The sequence below is a fragment of the Leptonychotes weddellii genome, chromosome 2 (genome assembly GCF_054177405.1).
Source record: "Leptonychotes weddellii isolate Sample4059 chromosome 2, ASM5417740v2, whole genome shotgun sequence".
NCBI lineage: Eukaryota > Metazoa > Chordata > Mammalia > Carnivora > Phocidae > Leptonychotes > Leptonychotes weddellii.
Genome location: NC_138370.1, coordinates 53,131,749 through 53,148,334, shown reverse-complemented (window position 1 = coordinate 53,148,334; position 16,586 = coordinate 53,131,749). Strand labels below are relative to the sequence as shown.

The window sequence follows — 16,586 nt, the reverse complement described above, 5'->3', positions numbered from 1 at the left end:
TGGCATATGATTCCTGGTTTTTATTCTCCCTTATAGCATGGGGACCTGGGTATTTATAATCTCAGCTGCTGATGGGTTATGAAATTTCTCCTTTAATAGATACAAGGACAGCATAATATTACACCGTGATGTGCTAAACAAGCCTGCCTTTTGTTTCAGTTTGATCTTGAGCAAATTGCCTCCTCCTGACTTGTATGGCAGTCAGTGCCTCATTTTGGAGAAGAGGTTACATGGGAGAGTGGAATCACACTTTGAATCAAGACTCTGGGGTTCCAACCTGGCTTCATGACTCCAAGTAAAAAAGCAGTGTGTGTACTGGAAAATCTATGGGCATAAGAATTAGAAGGCTCTGAATTTGCATCCCCCCCCCATTAGCTGCTAGCTGTGACTTTAAACATGTTACTTAACCTCTGACCCTTATCTTTCTGCTCTAAAATAGCAACAGTAGTGCCTGCGTCACAAGGTTATTGTGGAATTTGAAAGAAATGATGTATGTGAATATGCCTGGAATACAGAGGACCCTCAATAAATTACCACTTTTGTTACTGTTCTCTGAACCCCCCCATTTCTTTATTGTAGGGAAATAAGTGAGTTGAGCTGCCATATCTGTATTTCCTTTCAGCTCTAAATATCCAAGACTTAAAATAGTAATTTGACCCCTCCAATACATACACCTGCTCTGATTTAGAAAATATATCTACTGTGTTAGGACTCCCAAGTCTGAAATGAAAACCAACATTTACTGAGCACTTCCTGTATTCCAGGTACTATGCAAATGGCCTTACATAAATATTTACCATCCTAACAAACTTTTTTACAGAGGTACTAGATAAAACTTTGAGAAGTTAGCACACTGCTAATTGACAAAGCCTGGTAAATCTGACCCCATAGTGCATGTTCTTCACAGTACTGGAGAAAGTGCAGCAGGTTTGGGCAGATGGAAAAGCGGACTGCAGATGCAGTCATACCCACAACCTCAGCCAATAAGAGGGGGAGCTCTGGAGCTGGTGAGGGGCTCATCCTGCATCAACCAGTCACTGGACTCAGGCTGCCCCCTGGAGAGGGGGTGTGCCAGAGGGGAGAGGTGGCTCTCTTTGCCAACACTCAGTAGCTGAATGCCTGCTTCAGTCCCGAAGAAGGGGAACTGAGTGGTGCACCGCAGCATCCACTCCAGGACACCATTCACCTTCCTTCACAGGCCTCCTCTAAAGATAGGGCTCTGACCACCCAAAGGGCAGATCCCATTTCTTTTCATTTGATTTGACGTCACTGTCATGATACTTTACAGATACTTTACATGATACTTTACATCCGCGGAGCCAATGGCTGAGATCGCCAGGGATTCACTGTCATGACCTCACTGTCATGATACTGACTTTACTGTCCTTGTCAGACATGGGACAGTTAGACGAGAGACATCCCTCAAGAGGGAACTGCCTCAAGCAGATGACACCTGAATTGATAGGTGATGGGTGGCGGGGGAGACGGCTGATTATTTCAGGCAGAAAAACCAGTTTCAGCATAGCCCTGAGAGAACAGCATCCTGTTTCCTGAAACTACTGAATAGAAAGTGCCTTCGACTAGACCAAATGGTGCCTTTGTGCGAACTTTTAGAAGGCACTCTTAGGTTTAAATTCGTATATTATTACACCATCTGTACACGCTACCCTTATTCCCTTGTACACAAGTATTTTAGTGTTGAGAGATGGCTGAGATGAGGCCAGGGCAGTAGACAAGTTGCAAGTGTGTCAAATCCTCTGTGCCCCTCCATCCCCGGGCTTCTGGAGCTCCCTGTTTCCCTGTGGATTACACCACCTGGGCGTTCTCGCAGCCCACGCACTATTGGCCAGGTCAAGGCCTTAACCTTCCTCAGGGAAGCAGCCATCTGTTATGTCAAATCATTTTCTAAACTTTTCCTAGCTTCGATTTTCTCATCTGCAAAATGGGGATAATGATAACTAACTCTCTAGATGATCGCAGGAAATATACTGCAATGGAAATTCTCCATCTTCCATATATATAGTTTATTAAAGGATACTGGGGCTGGGGAAGCAAGGCAGGAGAAAGATCTAAATCCCAGGTACACCAGAGAAGGGCGGAGCTATCTGTAAACACAAAACAGTCAAACTGCATTTATACTATTCTCTTCCCAGGTTTTGGCGAAGCGACTGCTACACAAATCACATCTTAAAGTCGCGGGGAGGACGGCCTGGTATCCTCTTACCGGGACAGCGCGGGCGCGGCAGGAACCACGAAGTAACCCAGGTTGCCAAGGCAACTCCTTGCGGGGGCCCGCACATAGTGGCCGTCCGAGCCCGCCCCCTCACGCCGTCACGCGTCCTCGCGCTTCCCCGCCTCTAGGCGCGCTGCGGCGCTGGCTACTGGCTAGACGTCTCGGTCTCACTATCCTCACTCCATCCGCGGAGCCAATGGCTGAGATCGCCAGGGATTCGTTCACGCGAGTCACACGATGCCAGCAACCTCAAGGACCAATCACAGCGCTGAGAAGGCGGGTTGTGAGCCCTCACAAGCCAATAACGACAAAAAGAAGACGCCCTTGCGCTTTTGGCTCCACCCCCGACGCTGAGAGGCAGGTTCCGAGGCTGTCGCACCTGGCCGAGCCGGGGTGACGGTGGCCCGCAGTTCCCGCGCGGTCGTCCAGGTGAGGGGGCTGGAAGAGACTCGGGTAGGTCCGGAAGCGGGAGTGGCTGGCTCCGGCCAGCTGCTCCGTGCTGTTGAGGGGAGCGGGGTCCCGCGTGGATGCGCGCTCGGGGCGCCAGTGCCGGATGTGAGGACCGCGGGCAAGGGGAACAGGTGAAAGCGGTATGAAATCTTAAATGATGGAATTGGGCTGGGGCATATTTCTTGCCCTTTAAGAATTTTTTAGTCATCGAAGACGGGAGATATTAGGAGATAGTTAACAGCACAGGGTGAAGGAGTGATGACAGTTTTACAAAAACGGAAGCACTACCGGGGAGGTAAGATCTGTTGTGTTTGTGCAGTGGACGTGGTGTGGTTGGGAAGAGCGTCTGAGAGGAGGTTACTGAAGGATGAGTAGGAGTTGGATGTTACCGGCAAAGGATAAATGCTGTGTCCGTTACACGTGAAATATAAGAATATGGCGAGGTGGGAGATGCGAGAGATGGAGAGTGGAGAAGGCCTGGCAGGGCCGGTTTTGCATCGCTGAGGGCCTTGGTGTTTGTCTTTCAGGGAGGCACACCCTTGAAATTTGTTTAAAGAAGGGGGTTAACTCCCCTGTTTAGATAATATCCTGGCATTGTATCGCTTCAGGAGGGCAAGCTTAGAGATTGGGCAACTCCAGCAAATGAGGAAACTTCTGCAGTCCAGTCTCGACTAAGGTATAGGGCCAAAGGACAGACACTGGCTGACCCTCCTCGGACAGCTAAACTTCACGGTTTCTCAGAGAATCCACGGGTAACTAATTTTTTTCTGAGGATAGAGCACGCTTTCAGTCAATCAGGTTGCACAAGGATGAGAAAAGGAAAAGAAAATTCACTCTTTATTTCTCCTCCCCCTCCTTAATTCCTAGTTTTTGTTTTGGTTCATTTGGCAAAGGTGTATCCACTTTCTTTTCTTGTGTTGGGAGAGTAAACTCCTGAATGTTAATTAAACCAAGTATTTCTAAATTGAGGGGGAGTTTGAAGGCTTAGGCAGCAGAGACAGGAGAGACTTAGAACACTCCTTCAGAAATGACTAAATAGGTGATGGTGCAATTCACCAAATTAGAGGTTAAAGAAGGTAAGAGTATTTGGGCAGGGTTGCAGGGAGCAGTTGCTGAACTTTTGGACATGTTGAGTTTGATGGGCTTCTGAACTGTCTGATTGGAGATGGCCGGTAGAGTTTTAGATAATCAGAACCTGGAGTTTAGGAGAGAGGGCTAGGGCTAGAAAGGTTGTGGATATCTGTATTTTTAAAACAGGAAATAGGGGCGCCTGGGTGGCTCAGTCAATAAGCGTCTGCCTTCTGCTCAGGTCATGATCCCAGGGTCCTGGGATCGAGCCCTGCATCGGGCTCCCTACTCGTCGGGAAGCCTGTTTCTCCCTCTCCCACTCCCCTGCTTGTGTTCCCTCTCTCGCTGTGTCTCTGTCAAATAAATAAATAAAATCTAAAACAAAATAAAAATAAAACAGGAAATAGTTACTATCACTCTGGGTACTCTGAAATAGTTAGAAAGGAGTAAGGAAAGCATTCTTGGGAAACTAGCCTCAATTCTCAGGTCTTCCTTTCTCAAAAGCTGTAGCACAAAAATACTGAATCAGAAAGTGCTGTCTTTCTGGCCTCCTGGTTGAGTCTTTGGATCTGTTGTGCCCTCTACTCAAAACATTCCCTGTTCCTCCCACCCACCCAACCCTACTTTACTCTCTTTTAATCAGGTCACCTCCCCCTTAGCTCCAGGTCTCAGTTTAGATGGCGTCTTTCTTTAAGAACTCTTTCCTGGTCCTCTGTGTTCTAGCACTCTATATTTCCAACCCGATATTGTTCTTATCACATAATTTTATGACAGTCTGGTTATTGCTTTGTATTCCTCTTTAGAGTTTGTATCTTGAAGTCAGGGGGAGGACAGCAGCTAGCACGGTAGCTGCACATAGTAGCGCAAATTAAATCAGAGTGAATACATGTGAATCCCAAGAACCAAGGAAGGAGAGTATTTTAAGGAGAGAAGTAGCAAATCTTCAGATTGGTCAAATAAAATCAAAGAATGTTTGTCGGATTTGGCAGCTAGGAGATCCTTAGTGATTATATTAGTGAGTAAATTCAGTGCAGTGATGAGCACAGAAAGCAGATTGTAAAAGCTGGAGAGTAAATGGGAAATGTGAAAATGAAGACAGCCTGTGTAGAATAATATTTAAGGAGCCTTGGGAAAGCTGTAGGAATTATTCCCTTTTTCCTATAATATTTATTGTGTGCTTTATTATTTCTTATTACAGTAGAGCCTAAGGGATGAGTGCATAGGCTCCCCCACATAATATTTTTGTCACTTGGGTTACAAAAGTTGTTTACTCTTTCTAAACCTCAGTTTTTCAATTATAAAATAGAGATGATAAAATTACCTACTTCATGAAGGTATGGTAAGGATTAAAGTCTTTAATATAGAGAGAGCATACAGAACTCTTAAAACACAGTTCCTGGCATATAAGAAGTGCCCCAAATTCTTAGCTTCTTGTAGCTACTATGTGTAAGGTCCTATGTTAAGTACTTAACATTAGGTCTTGGACCCATTAGAACTATTGTTTTTCTTTTTTCAGCTTTATCGAGGTATAATTGACAGGTAAAATTGTAAGATATTTAAAGTGCTCATTGTGGTGATTTAATATATATATACCTTGTGAAAAGATCCCCACCATTTAGTTACTATTGTTATTCTGTGCATTTTGCAGATGATAAAACTGAGGCTCAGAGAGGTTATATAACTTGCTCAAGGTCACACAGCTAGTAAGTGGTGTTCGTTCAACATTGCCAAATTTGGTAGTGACCTCATGAAAAATGAGGATTGGAATGACTGTTTTACCTTGCAAGTTAGAAGACCGAAGATACCTTGGTGTTAGCGGGAGCTAGATTGTAAGTAGATGAGTGAGTTGTATGGGTAAGAGGAAAGCAGGGGGAGGCTTTTTGTTGATTTCTCCCTAGAGAAAGAAGCTGGTTCAAAGAAAAAGAAGAGGGACAGTGGCTTGGGGAAGAGGAGATACAGGTTAGGAAAACTTTGCACTAGAAATGAAGACTTGAGTATGTTTTTAAACTTGAGGGGATGGACTTAGTGAAGAGGGAAGAACGAAAGATGAGAAAGGGTAAGTGACAGGTTCTCAGGTAAAATAAGAACAGAAGACTGGTCACTCTCAGAGAGGGGGAGCGAGAAAAGAGGAATTTTGAGGTTGGGATGGCCCAGGATGTAACTGTAGCTTCCATAGTATAAGTCATTGAGAATGAGTAGGACAAAAAAATAAGGCTGCAGAGTGAATTCAGAGACCTGAGGAAGCTGGCTAAGTAAGCTTCCCAGACCCTCCATGAGGAACTGGTCAGAGGTCAGTATGGGAAGTGGGGCATTTTAAGCACTATTAAGAGTGCTTCTGAGGCATTTTGTTTTTAAAATTATAATTAATAAGTTAGGAACAACAGTGAACATTTTTAGGAAAATGACACTCTTTATAAACTTTTTCTTTTTTGATTTGGTGACGTATTATGCTTATTTGTTGTATAGATAAAGCATACTCATGAGAAAATTATAATTGTAAGAAGGTATAAAATGGAAAGAAATTTTTCTCCTCTCCTCCAGTACAGCTCCCCCCCCCACCCCGGGTGTGCACATATGAAAATGAGAGCATCTATTACCTCTTGATCTCTTTTCCCTAAAGGTCATCACTCTCAGTTGTTCCCTGGATATCCTTCCATACATTTTGTGTGTGTCTCTGTGTGTGTGTGTGTGTCTGTGTCCGCCTGTCCATAGGCATGAAAGTGCGCAATATATAACCTTTTCACAAAAACAAAAGGGGGGTGCTCCTGTTATGTGCATTATTCTACAACTTGCTGTTTCACTTAACATTGTATCTTGGACATCTTTCTTTGTGGGAACATAGAGATTTTCCTGTTCTTTTAAGTGGCTGTATAATTGTCTATGGAAAGACTTAGGGTTTATTTAACTCCTTTCTTGTTGATGGACTTATTGTTTTTCTTTTTTCTTTGTTTTTGCTGCTATAAGCAATGCTTCTTTCAGTCTTAGTGTGCCTGAGTGAGAAAATTGCTGGGTCAAAGGGTATATTTATTTTGAATTGTGACAAATACTGTGAATTTTTCTTCAAAGGCCTACTAATCCCTTCATCAACAATGTATAATGGTGTCTGTTTCCCCAAATTGTTGCCCTTACCAGTACTCTGTCCTGAACACTGACACTTTTAAAGATTTTTGTTTTAGGGTGTATTTCTTTATTTGAGTCTAACTGAACTGCTTATTTGTTTAGTGAACATTTGTATTTATTTTTCCGTGAACCCCTTGGGAATGGCCTTTGTCGTTTTTCTATTGGGTTTTTAGTCTTTTTCTAAAGCACACTTTTCAGCCTTTTGTCATAAGTGTTGGAAGTATTTTTTCCAGTTTGTCATTTGATCTTTGACTTTATTTATAATTGTCTATTTGTCCCCCAATTAGAAGTATTTAATTTTTATGTAGTCTTACTTGGCAGACTTTTTCTTTATAGGGTTTTTGGTGTTTTTTTGTGATTTTTTGTTTGTTTTTGTTTTTTTGGTTTTAAATGACGCTCGAACGCCACTATTGCTAATTGAAATTACAAGTTTTTCCATGGAGACCACATTGAAAAGTCTCTTTAAAGGTAGTTTGAAATTCTTTGTCCATTGTTGTTTAGATCCTGCTCTTGAAAGTTAACATGTGGCTTTTATTTTTTATTTTTAAAAGATTTTATTTATTTATTTGACAGAGAGCACAAGCAGGGGGAGCAGCAGCAGAGGGAGAGGGAGAAGCAGACTCCCCGCTGAGCAGGGAGCCCGATGCAGGACTCCATCCCAGGACCCTGAGATCATGACCTGAGCCGAAGGCAGATGGTTAACCAAAGGCAGACGCTTAACCGACTGAGCCACCCAGGCGCCCCTATTTATTTATTTGAGAGAGAGAGCGCGCATGCCCTCACCCAAGCCCTCACCCTCATAAGGGAGGGGGAGTAGCAGGGAGAGAGGGGCAGGGAGGGGGAAAGAATCTCAAGTGGACTCTGCCCTGCGGAGTGGAGGCCGAGCAAGATCTCATGACCCTGAGATCATGACCTAAGCAGAAACTAAGAGTCCTGACCTTTAACTGATTGAGCCACCCAGGTGCCCCAACACGTGGCTGGCTGGCTGGCTGGCTTATTTATTTATTTATTTAAATTCAGTTAATTAACATAATGCATTATTTGTTTCAGGGGTACAGGTCTGGGATTCATCAGTCTTATGTAATACCTAGTGTTCATTACAACAGCTACACTCCCCAATGTCCATTACCCAGTTACCCCATCCCTCCACTCCCTCCCTCCAGCAACCCACACTTTGTTTCCTAAGATTAAGAGTCTCTTAAATCAGGGGCGCCTGGGTGGCTCAGTTGGTTAAGCGACTGCCTTCGGCTCAGGTCATGATCCTGGAGTCCTGGGATCGAGTCCCGCATCGGGCTCCCTGCTCAGCAGGGAGTCTGCTTCTCCCTCTGACCCTCCCGGCTTCTCATGTGCTCTCTCTCTCTCAAATAAATAAATAAAATCTTTAAAAAAAAAAAAAAAAAGAGTCTCTTAAATCAGTGTCTGCAAATGGACATGGTGATGATACCCAGTAGACTTTTTTTTTTTAATCACATGTTTAGGATCTGAGAATTGGTACTTTAGTATTTGTGGTTTTTAAAATTATCAGAAGTTGAATTTTAAAAATTATTTTCTGGGAATTTCATTGTTTGGCTTACTTGGTTTGCTTGCTTGCTTATGTATTTATTTATTTTTACAGAATTCTAAGGCTTTCAGCAGAGATTTGAGAAATGGCAACAAATGAAAGTATCGGCATCTTTAGTTCAGCATCCTTGGCTGTGGAGTATGTAGATTCACTTTTACCTGAGAACCCTCTACAAGAACCATTTAAGAATGCTTGGAACTATATGCTGAATAATTACACAAAGTTCCAGATTGCAACATGGGGATCCTTGATAGTTCATGAGGTCCTTTATTTCTTGTTCTGTTTACCTGGATTTTTGTTTCAATTTATACCTTACATGAAAAAGTTCAAAATTCAAAAGGTGAGTGTGATGGACTTACAGTCAAATGTTATTATTCATGTTGAATATTTTAAAAGTAAATGTAACTTTGTTTTAAGAGAACCTAGATCAGGACTGTCCAATAGATAGAGAAAGAAGGAACATATGTAATTTTACGTTTTCTGATAGAATACATAAAAAGGTATAAAGAAATAGGGACATTAGTTTTAATATTATATTTTATTTAACACAGTAAATTGAAATTATTATTTCAATAAGTAATCAGAATTTAGAAGTACTTAATGGGATGTTTTATGTTCATGTTCTCACAATCAGTCTTTGAAATTGGGTGTTTTACATTAATTTTAGCCCATCTAAGTTTAGACTAGCCATATTTGAAGTGTTCTGTAGCCACATATTTCTAGTTCCTGCCACATTGGACAACCCTAGATCATTATTGATAATGTTTCAAAAATAATTTGTTAAATTGTGCTTTCAGTAGGTGTGACATTTATCTAATTTGGGTTTATAATCTTTAAACTAGCTGGAAAGAGAAGTTACAGCGATTTGTAGATACTTTGCAGTTCACTCCAACCCTTGATGTCTCAGCCACTAAGTGTATGTTTAATATGGTAAGATCTTTATCAGGGCTATTAAAGTTTTGTTTTTTCCTTAAATATGTGATGTTGGTTCTGCGGGATTCATGTCATCCCAAATGAGGAAGTCATGATGCTCCCAGATTCTAGGTATTTGCTTCAATGAACTAAGTTCCTTGAGACTCCCACCGTGCATGACAAAGTGTTGAGGTAGACACAGTGCCTCTTCTTAGTTGTAGTCATGGGGAAAATAGCTCTACCACTGTGAAGACTAGAGCTTGACAGGGTGCCCGGAACAGAATCTGGACTAGCTTATCAGAGATGATTTATCAGCACTTGGCAAAGCCATGGTAGTGTCTAATATTTGCTGTTTACTTTCTAAAAAGTCATGCCAAACTAAAACTCGGGGGCACATGGTCTATGTAGAAAGTGGACATCTTGAGAGCGTTCACCTGTGGAGACTAATTTGTACTCACCAAGTACACATCAGGTGGCAGTCACCGTGCACATTCTCTCCCATCAGTCTCTTAGCCCTGTTGCCTCTCCCAGTGAGTCTCACTTCAGGTGCTCACTCAAGTGTTGTTGTTGATCCTTTCTGGGGATAGTGCATGGGCTCAGGCCACTGGACTCTAAGCCAAAGGAGGGAGGAGCAAAAGGAAAAGGGGGAGGAATTAAAAAGGGACATGTCCAAAGGGGAGTATTCTGTTACCCTAAATTAAGGACAGAACTTCCAAAATGCTTTTTATAACAGGGCCTGCTTTGAAAAGCAGAATTCAGTTTGGATGTGTAAGTTCTCATGCATGTTTGGGGTGATTCTGGCTACAGTGTGTCACCCCTGTATTTGTTGATAGGGCTGATTCATGGTGTGTCTGGCCAGGCTGGAGTATCCTTGTCCTCCTCCTCCCCTCTGCCCTTGACTCACTGGTCAGAGGTGGTAAATTTTCCAGAGAGAGGAAGGCCTTTTTCAGTCATGGTTTTATGCATGATTTTAAAATAAACTGTGGCAAAAGACAGTACAAGTAGTTGTCTAGTTGGTTATGGGTAGTTTTTTAAAGATTTTATTTATTTATCTGACAGAGCGAGAGAGCACAAGCAGGGGGAACAGTAGAGGGAGAGGAAGAAGCAGACTCCCTACCAAGCAGGGAGCCCGATGCGGGGCTCAATCCCAGGACCCTGGGATCATGACCAAGCCGAAGGCAGACGCTTAACCATCTGAGCCACCCAGGTGCCCTATAAACAGAAATTGAAAGGCTGGGTAGTGTGACTTCACATTGCCTTGTCTTCCTTTGAGTTTCACAACTGTTAAAAATCCCTACTTTGAGTTTTTTTTTTTTTTAAGATATTATTTATTTATTTGTCAGAGAGAGAACATGAGCAGGGATAGGGGCAGAGGGAAGGGGAGAAGCAGACTCCTCACTGAGCAAGGAGTTGGACATGGGACTCGATCCCAGGACCCCAGAATCATGACTCCAGCCGAAGGCAGATGCTTAACCGACTGAGCCACCCAGGCAATCCTAACTGCAGCCCTTTAAATTGAATAAACTTAGGTTTTTTTTATATGGCTTGCTAAGCAAGTCGATATCCTGATGAGGTTTTTTTGAACATTTACTACACTGATCTTACTTTTCTCGCTTTGGCTTTCATCTTTGAACATCGTTATCTGCAGGGCAGTAGCTCTCCATTCTTTGGGAACCACTGGACCCATTTCTGAAGTTCTTCCAGCTCAGTGAATTTATAATTCTGTCATCATATGTGAACAAAACTATGCTTATTTCTGGGAACAAGCACCGCTGAATGGCTGGCAGCATCGATTTCCCTTTGTAATAGAGGCTTCCGGTGCTGCCTGCAGGACTGCCGCAACAATTGGGAGAACCCACCTGTGATCTTAGCGTAACACATTTCTGCTCTGAGAGTCCTGGCTGACAGAAGGGAGTGATCTGTGGGCTGCAGAGACTGGACAGTTACTCTGTAGTGTTTCTTTGGTTTGTTTGAGATCATTAGCCTGGGCTTGTGTATTAACGGTTTCTTTACCTATTTAAACTAGTGATCACAGTTGTCAAGAAGTTAGAAGGGGAGGAGGCTGTGATTCCTGGGCCTCAGTTACTGTCATATAGTCACTGTAATATAGAATTCACATCATAAGATTAATTAAATAATGTAGAATTACGATCACCTAGAAACATTACAGAAACAATTAGGAATTCACTCTTAAGTATCAAGTCAAACTACTGATAGCAGTGGCTAATAGTAAATATTGTGATTTTTCTCCATAGGATAAACCAGAAACATGGGAAAACCAATGGAAATGTTTTAAAGTACTTCTCTTTAATCACTTTTGCATCCAGCTTCCTTTGATCTGTGGAACTTATTATTTTACAGAGTATTTTAATATACCTTATGATTGGGAAAGAATGCCAAGATGGTATGTAGATAAAGATTTGATTTTGATACTCAGTCATGGTTTATCGTCCAGTTAAAATACCCTTCATGTTTATCTTCTTCTTCATGTTTGTTCTAAACTTGAGAAGTAAATAAAATGTAGAAAAGTAAGCCATAGTAGAAACTTAAAACGTTTCCATTTTTCTGTCTTCCTGTGTTTTAATGTAATTTTATTGGAAAATGACTTATGTATGTATTTATTTATTTTGGAAAGTGATTTCTTACATCAGAAGTTTCGGTAGCATCCTTTATATTATTTTATATAGATACACCCGCTTATAACAAGAAAAACTATATTACATTTTAAGTCTGAAATGAATAAAAAGAAGAGAGTAATTGTGAGGTTTATAAAAGTTGTGTCCAGGGGCGCCTGGGTGGCTCAGTTGGTTAAGCGACTGCCTTCGGCTCAGGTCATGATCCTGGAGTCCCAGGATCGAGTCCCGCATCGGGCTCCCTGTTCAGCGAGGAGCCTGCTTCTCCCTCTAACCCTCCCCCCTCTCATGCTCTCTCTATCTCATTCTCTCTCTCAAATAAATAAATAAAATCTTTAAAAAAAAAAAAATAAATAAATAAAAGTTGTGTCCATATAGACACAAATATATATTACCTGAGCACTAGTAGTTGTGTTCAAATAATATTTGTATTCAACTATCTGCTCTTGACATAATCTGAATACAGATACACCAATATATAGGTGTATACTTTTTCTTTGTAATATATGTAATATAAAAGTTTTTGTGTATGTGTTTATTTGTATATAAAATGTTTTGCCCATTGCAATTATGTCCCTCTCTTTGGTGGAAAGAAGTGATGATTTTTACTATTGATAATCTCAGTTCTAGTCCCTCATCAGTCCTCATCAATATTACTCTTTTCCTAGAAGTTTTGGATTTTGTTTCTTAACTTTGATTTTATACATGTGAAATTTTTTTCAGTTTTTTTTTTTCTTTAAGTAGGCTCCATGCCCAACATTCAGCTTGAACTCATGACCCTGCAGTCAAGAGTTGCATGTTCTACTTACTGAGCCAGCCAGGCGCCCGTGTACATGGCAGTTTTTAAAAAATGAACTAGAATTGGGATCGTGGCCAATCTCTTTAACCCTGCTGCAGGAGGCATTATAGAGCCACCTTGTACGTAGCAATTGTGAGAGCTTGTTGCTATGTATCCAGTTGGTCAAGCTGGTTAGTGGGTATTTGGTTTCATGTAATTCTCCAAACAGTGATCCCAAGGAAAAGTTTAGGTTGTTGAAGCAAAAGTTATTTTATACTCATTACAGTGTTTTCATCCTGAAGGTATCTGCTTTTGGCAAGATGCTTCGGCTGCGCAGTGATTGAGGATACCTGGCACTATTTCCTGCATAGGCTCTTACATCACAAAAGAATATATAAATATATTCATAAAGTTCATCATGAGTTTCAGGTATGTTAGAATTATTTTTAACACATTTTTTTCTATTAAAGGCAAAATGCTTTTTTAAAATCTTCTGAGGTTTTAAAAAAATTGTCAGTGATGTTTTTATTTCTTTCTCTTTGGCATGAACATGTTAAGAACATCACACACACACACACACACACACACAGCCAGTTCTATAAATTTTCAAGAGAAGTGTTACATGAAATAGTTCAGTTTCTCATTTGGGGCCAGACCACTATCCTGTCACAGTTGGTACTTGGCAGATTAATAGAGACCATAGTGATGTTAAGGTCATTTAAATTGGACCCCAAAACAATGAACCTTTCATCTTTAAATTTCTAAAACAATTACCGACTTGTTTGATGAACACATTTCCACCTCATTCTGACCCCCACAAAAACCGATTTTATCAGAACTGCTTTGAATATACCTTTGTCAAACTGGTTTTGTTGATATGTTCTGCATTGGCCCTGATTACATGGTATGCTAAATCAAGCATCCCTTTCTAAGAAGCAGAACAAATTCAGAAGCATAAACCAAAATTAGAATTTAAGTCAATTGTTTAATGCCTTTATCTTTTTTTTTTTTTAAAGATTTTATTTATTTATTTGACAGAGGGAGACACAGTGAGAGCAGGAACACAAGCAGGGGGAGTGGGAGAGGGAGAAGCAGGCTTCCCGCTGAGCAGGGAGCCCGCTGAGCAGGGAGCCCAATGCGGGGCTCGATCCCAGGACCCTGGGATCATGACCTGAGCCGAAGGCAGACGCTTAACGACTGAGCCACCCAGGCGCCCCGCCTTTATCTTTTTTTTATAGTTAATATTTTTATTGATGTTTGCTTGTTGAACCCAGTGAGTTGTTCTTTTGACAAATTTTCCGGCGTCAGGAAGACAAAGAATTTGAATTTACAGTGTCAAATAAAGAATAATAGACAGATCATGAGCACTTTGAGGTATACAGGTTGGGCTCTGACTAATGCTCAAGATTAGGGAAACTCTGTGGGACTGTCTGATCCAGAATTTCATTGATTCTTGCCCCTGGGGATGTGGGAATCTGGGAAGGGTTTGGCACATGTTTTCATACCCCTCCCATGTTCATCACCATAAAGAGGAGCACCCACTTAGCTCATCTTCTTTTTACTGGAAACCTTTGAAAGAAAATACAAGAATTCATATGTATCTGGGAAACAAAGGTTGCCAAATACATGTTCAGATTGTTAGACTATATTTGGAAGACTGAATAATTTTTTAATGCCTTTATCTTAAACCATCAAAGGCAGTTACTAAGATTCTCTTAAGGACATCCCTAGACCTTTTGATGTTTGGTAGGAACAAAAAGATGTTTTTATTAAGAATTACTGTTATTTGTTATATATCTATGGTTAGATATACTGTCATTACCTATAGAAACAATCTAATTTTATAAAACTGTATGCATAAATTAGAATATATGTATTTGTCACAGTTCTCCAGAGAAACAAAATCAGTAGGAGATACATACACACACACACACAGATTTATTTTAAGGAACTGGCTCATGTGATTGTGGGGCTTGGCAAGTCTGAATTGCGTAGGACAGACCAAGGACTGGAAATTCAAGCAGGGTTTCTCTATTGCAGTCGTGAGAATTCTTTCTTCCTTGTGAAACCTCAGTCTTTGCTTTTAAGGCCTTCTACTGGTTGGGTAAAGCCCACTTGCATTATGGAGGGTAATCTCCCTTACTCAGAGTCTACTGATTAGGAGTCACATCTACAAAATACCTTCCCAGCCGTACAGTGTTTGACCAACCAAACAGTTGGGCACTGTAGCTTAGCTAAGCTGACACATAAAATTAACAGTCACAATATATTAAGGAATTCGTATTTATTTATTTTAGGCTCCATTTGGAATGGAAGCTGAATATGCACATCCCTTGGAAACTCTGATTCTTGGAACTGGATTTTTCATTGGAATCATGCTATTATGTGACCATGTCATTCTCCTTTGGGCATGGGTGACTATTCGTTTGATAGAAACTGTTGATGTCCATAGGTGAGTTATGGTTTCTATTCAGGTGTAAGGTATCAAAATATAAAATACCTTTGTTTTCATGGTCATAAGATCATCTTTATTTCTAAGCAGACTAATAGGACAGATTAAATTGTAAAGGATGTCTCCTTCCTTCATTCTTTCCTTCCACTGTTGTCTTCTCCCTCCTGCCCTCTCAGCTTCCTGAGGAAGGGAGGGGGTGGGTGATTCAGAGTTGTACAGTTGTGGCTATCAGATTCTAGATTTGTTGCTGGAAATAAAGGAGGATACTCTGAAAGAATTGCTACATAGTGATTCTCAGGTTTAACCTTCTTAATGCTTGATACTCATTTCATTTAACTTTTCCTAAAGGACATAGACTGTTACGGGCATTACAAACTGTGGTGAGAAAGCTCCTCTAAAGAAAAATAATTCTTGAAAATCTGTGTCTAAAGATTCATTATTATAACCCCCACTTTCATCCCCTGTTGTGTAATAATTAAATTCCATAAATCTTTCAGGGCTTTTATTTTAATTTCTTAAAATGGTTTCTAGAATATGTACCATTTTTCTGTGAGTTTTTGTCTTGTGTAAACCTGTCAGAAACAAAGTGACTTAGGTAAAGTGGAATATTATTTGAATTAGTTAACAGGCATATTACTATCAATGAAAATGTCAGTTATTTAAAATGTATTTATTTCCTTAAGAATCTTTATCATTTTTATTTCAGTGGTTATGACATTCCTCTCAACCCTTTAAATCTGATCCCCTTCTATGCTGGTTCTCGGCATCATGATTTCCACCACATGAACTTCATTGGAAACTATGCTTCAACATTTACATGGTGGGATAGAATTTTCGGAACAGACTCTCAATTTACTGCCTACAATGAAAAGATGAAGAAGATTGAGAAAAAGACTGAGTAAATATCTAAACCTTCCTGAACATACACACTTTCCTGAATTGAAGCGAGTAGCTAACATTGCTTCTGCAGAGCAGAAATAAACAAGTGTCGTGGCTGCTAAGTGATACAAAGGACATTAACAACCTTTAATTATCTTCCTAGTGGGAACTTTTTCTACTTTACATAAAAGTTCTGTATGTGTAGAAATAAGTATATATTTAAGTACGATTTTCATGAGGAAGTTGTAAAGGCCATGTTGCTAACCTTACAGAAAGGTTTTAAGTAATGGAAGAAGTATTAATTTCTGTCTTTCCCCCAGTAATACCATAGGCCTGAAGTTGAAATTGGTCCTTAAAATCTTTTAAATATATAGTGGCCATTTCAGAAACTCTTAGTAGGGTGTTGGCCTCATGTTGAACTTTAAACATTTTTTAGAATTTGCCTAAACATCAAAGTATCATGGGTTGAACCGTACCAATTGACAGTGAGTGAGGCTGCC

The 16,586-nt window shown here is 40.7% G+C and overlaps 1 protein-coding gene across 8 annotated transcripts; it reads left to right on the top strand.

Moving 5' to 3' along the window:
• The first annotated feature begins 2,525 nt into the window (after nucleotides 1-2,525).
• MSMO1 (methylsterol monooxygenase 1) lies at nucleotides 2,526-16,309 on the top strand. 8 transcript variants are annotated; one of them, XM_081811211.1, is made up of 7 exons: nucleotides 2,551-2,662; nucleotides 3,211-3,359; nucleotides 8,487-8,772; nucleotides 11,600-11,748; nucleotides 13,058-13,184; nucleotides 15,053-15,207; nucleotides 15,914-16,309. In XM_081811211.1, exons 3-7 carry the CDS (start codon nucleotides 8,518-8,520, stop codon nucleotides 16,107-16,109), a joined length of 882 nt encoding a protein of 293 aa, XP_081667337.1. In that variant the 5' UTR covers nucleotides 2,551-2,662; nucleotides 3,211-3,359; nucleotides 8,487-8,517; the 3' UTR covers nucleotides 16,110-16,309. The 8 variants fall into 8 exon arrangements, with proteins under 8 accessions (XP_081667334.1, XP_081667337.1, XP_081667323.1 ...); XM_081811197.1 differs by having other exon boundaries at nucleotides 2,553-2,662; nucleotides 3,211-3,435; XM_081811205.1 differs by having other exon boundaries at nucleotides 2,572-2,686; nucleotides 3,211-3,435.
• Nucleotides 16,310-16,586: the final 277 nt, after the last annotated feature.

Coding starts and splice junctions, on each gene's coding strand:
- MSMO1 (XM_081811208.1), top strand. CDS start 8,518: ATGGCAACAAATGAAAGTATCGGCATCTTTAGTTCAGCATCCTTGGCT. Junction 8,773..11,599: donor AAAAGTTCAAAATTCAAAAG/GTGAGTGTGATG, acceptor TTTTCTCCATAG/GATAAACCAGAAACATGGGA. Junction 13,185..15,052: donor AAGTTCATCATGAGTTTCAG/GTATGTTAGAAT, acceptor TATTTATTTTAG/GCTCCATTTGGAATGGAAGC.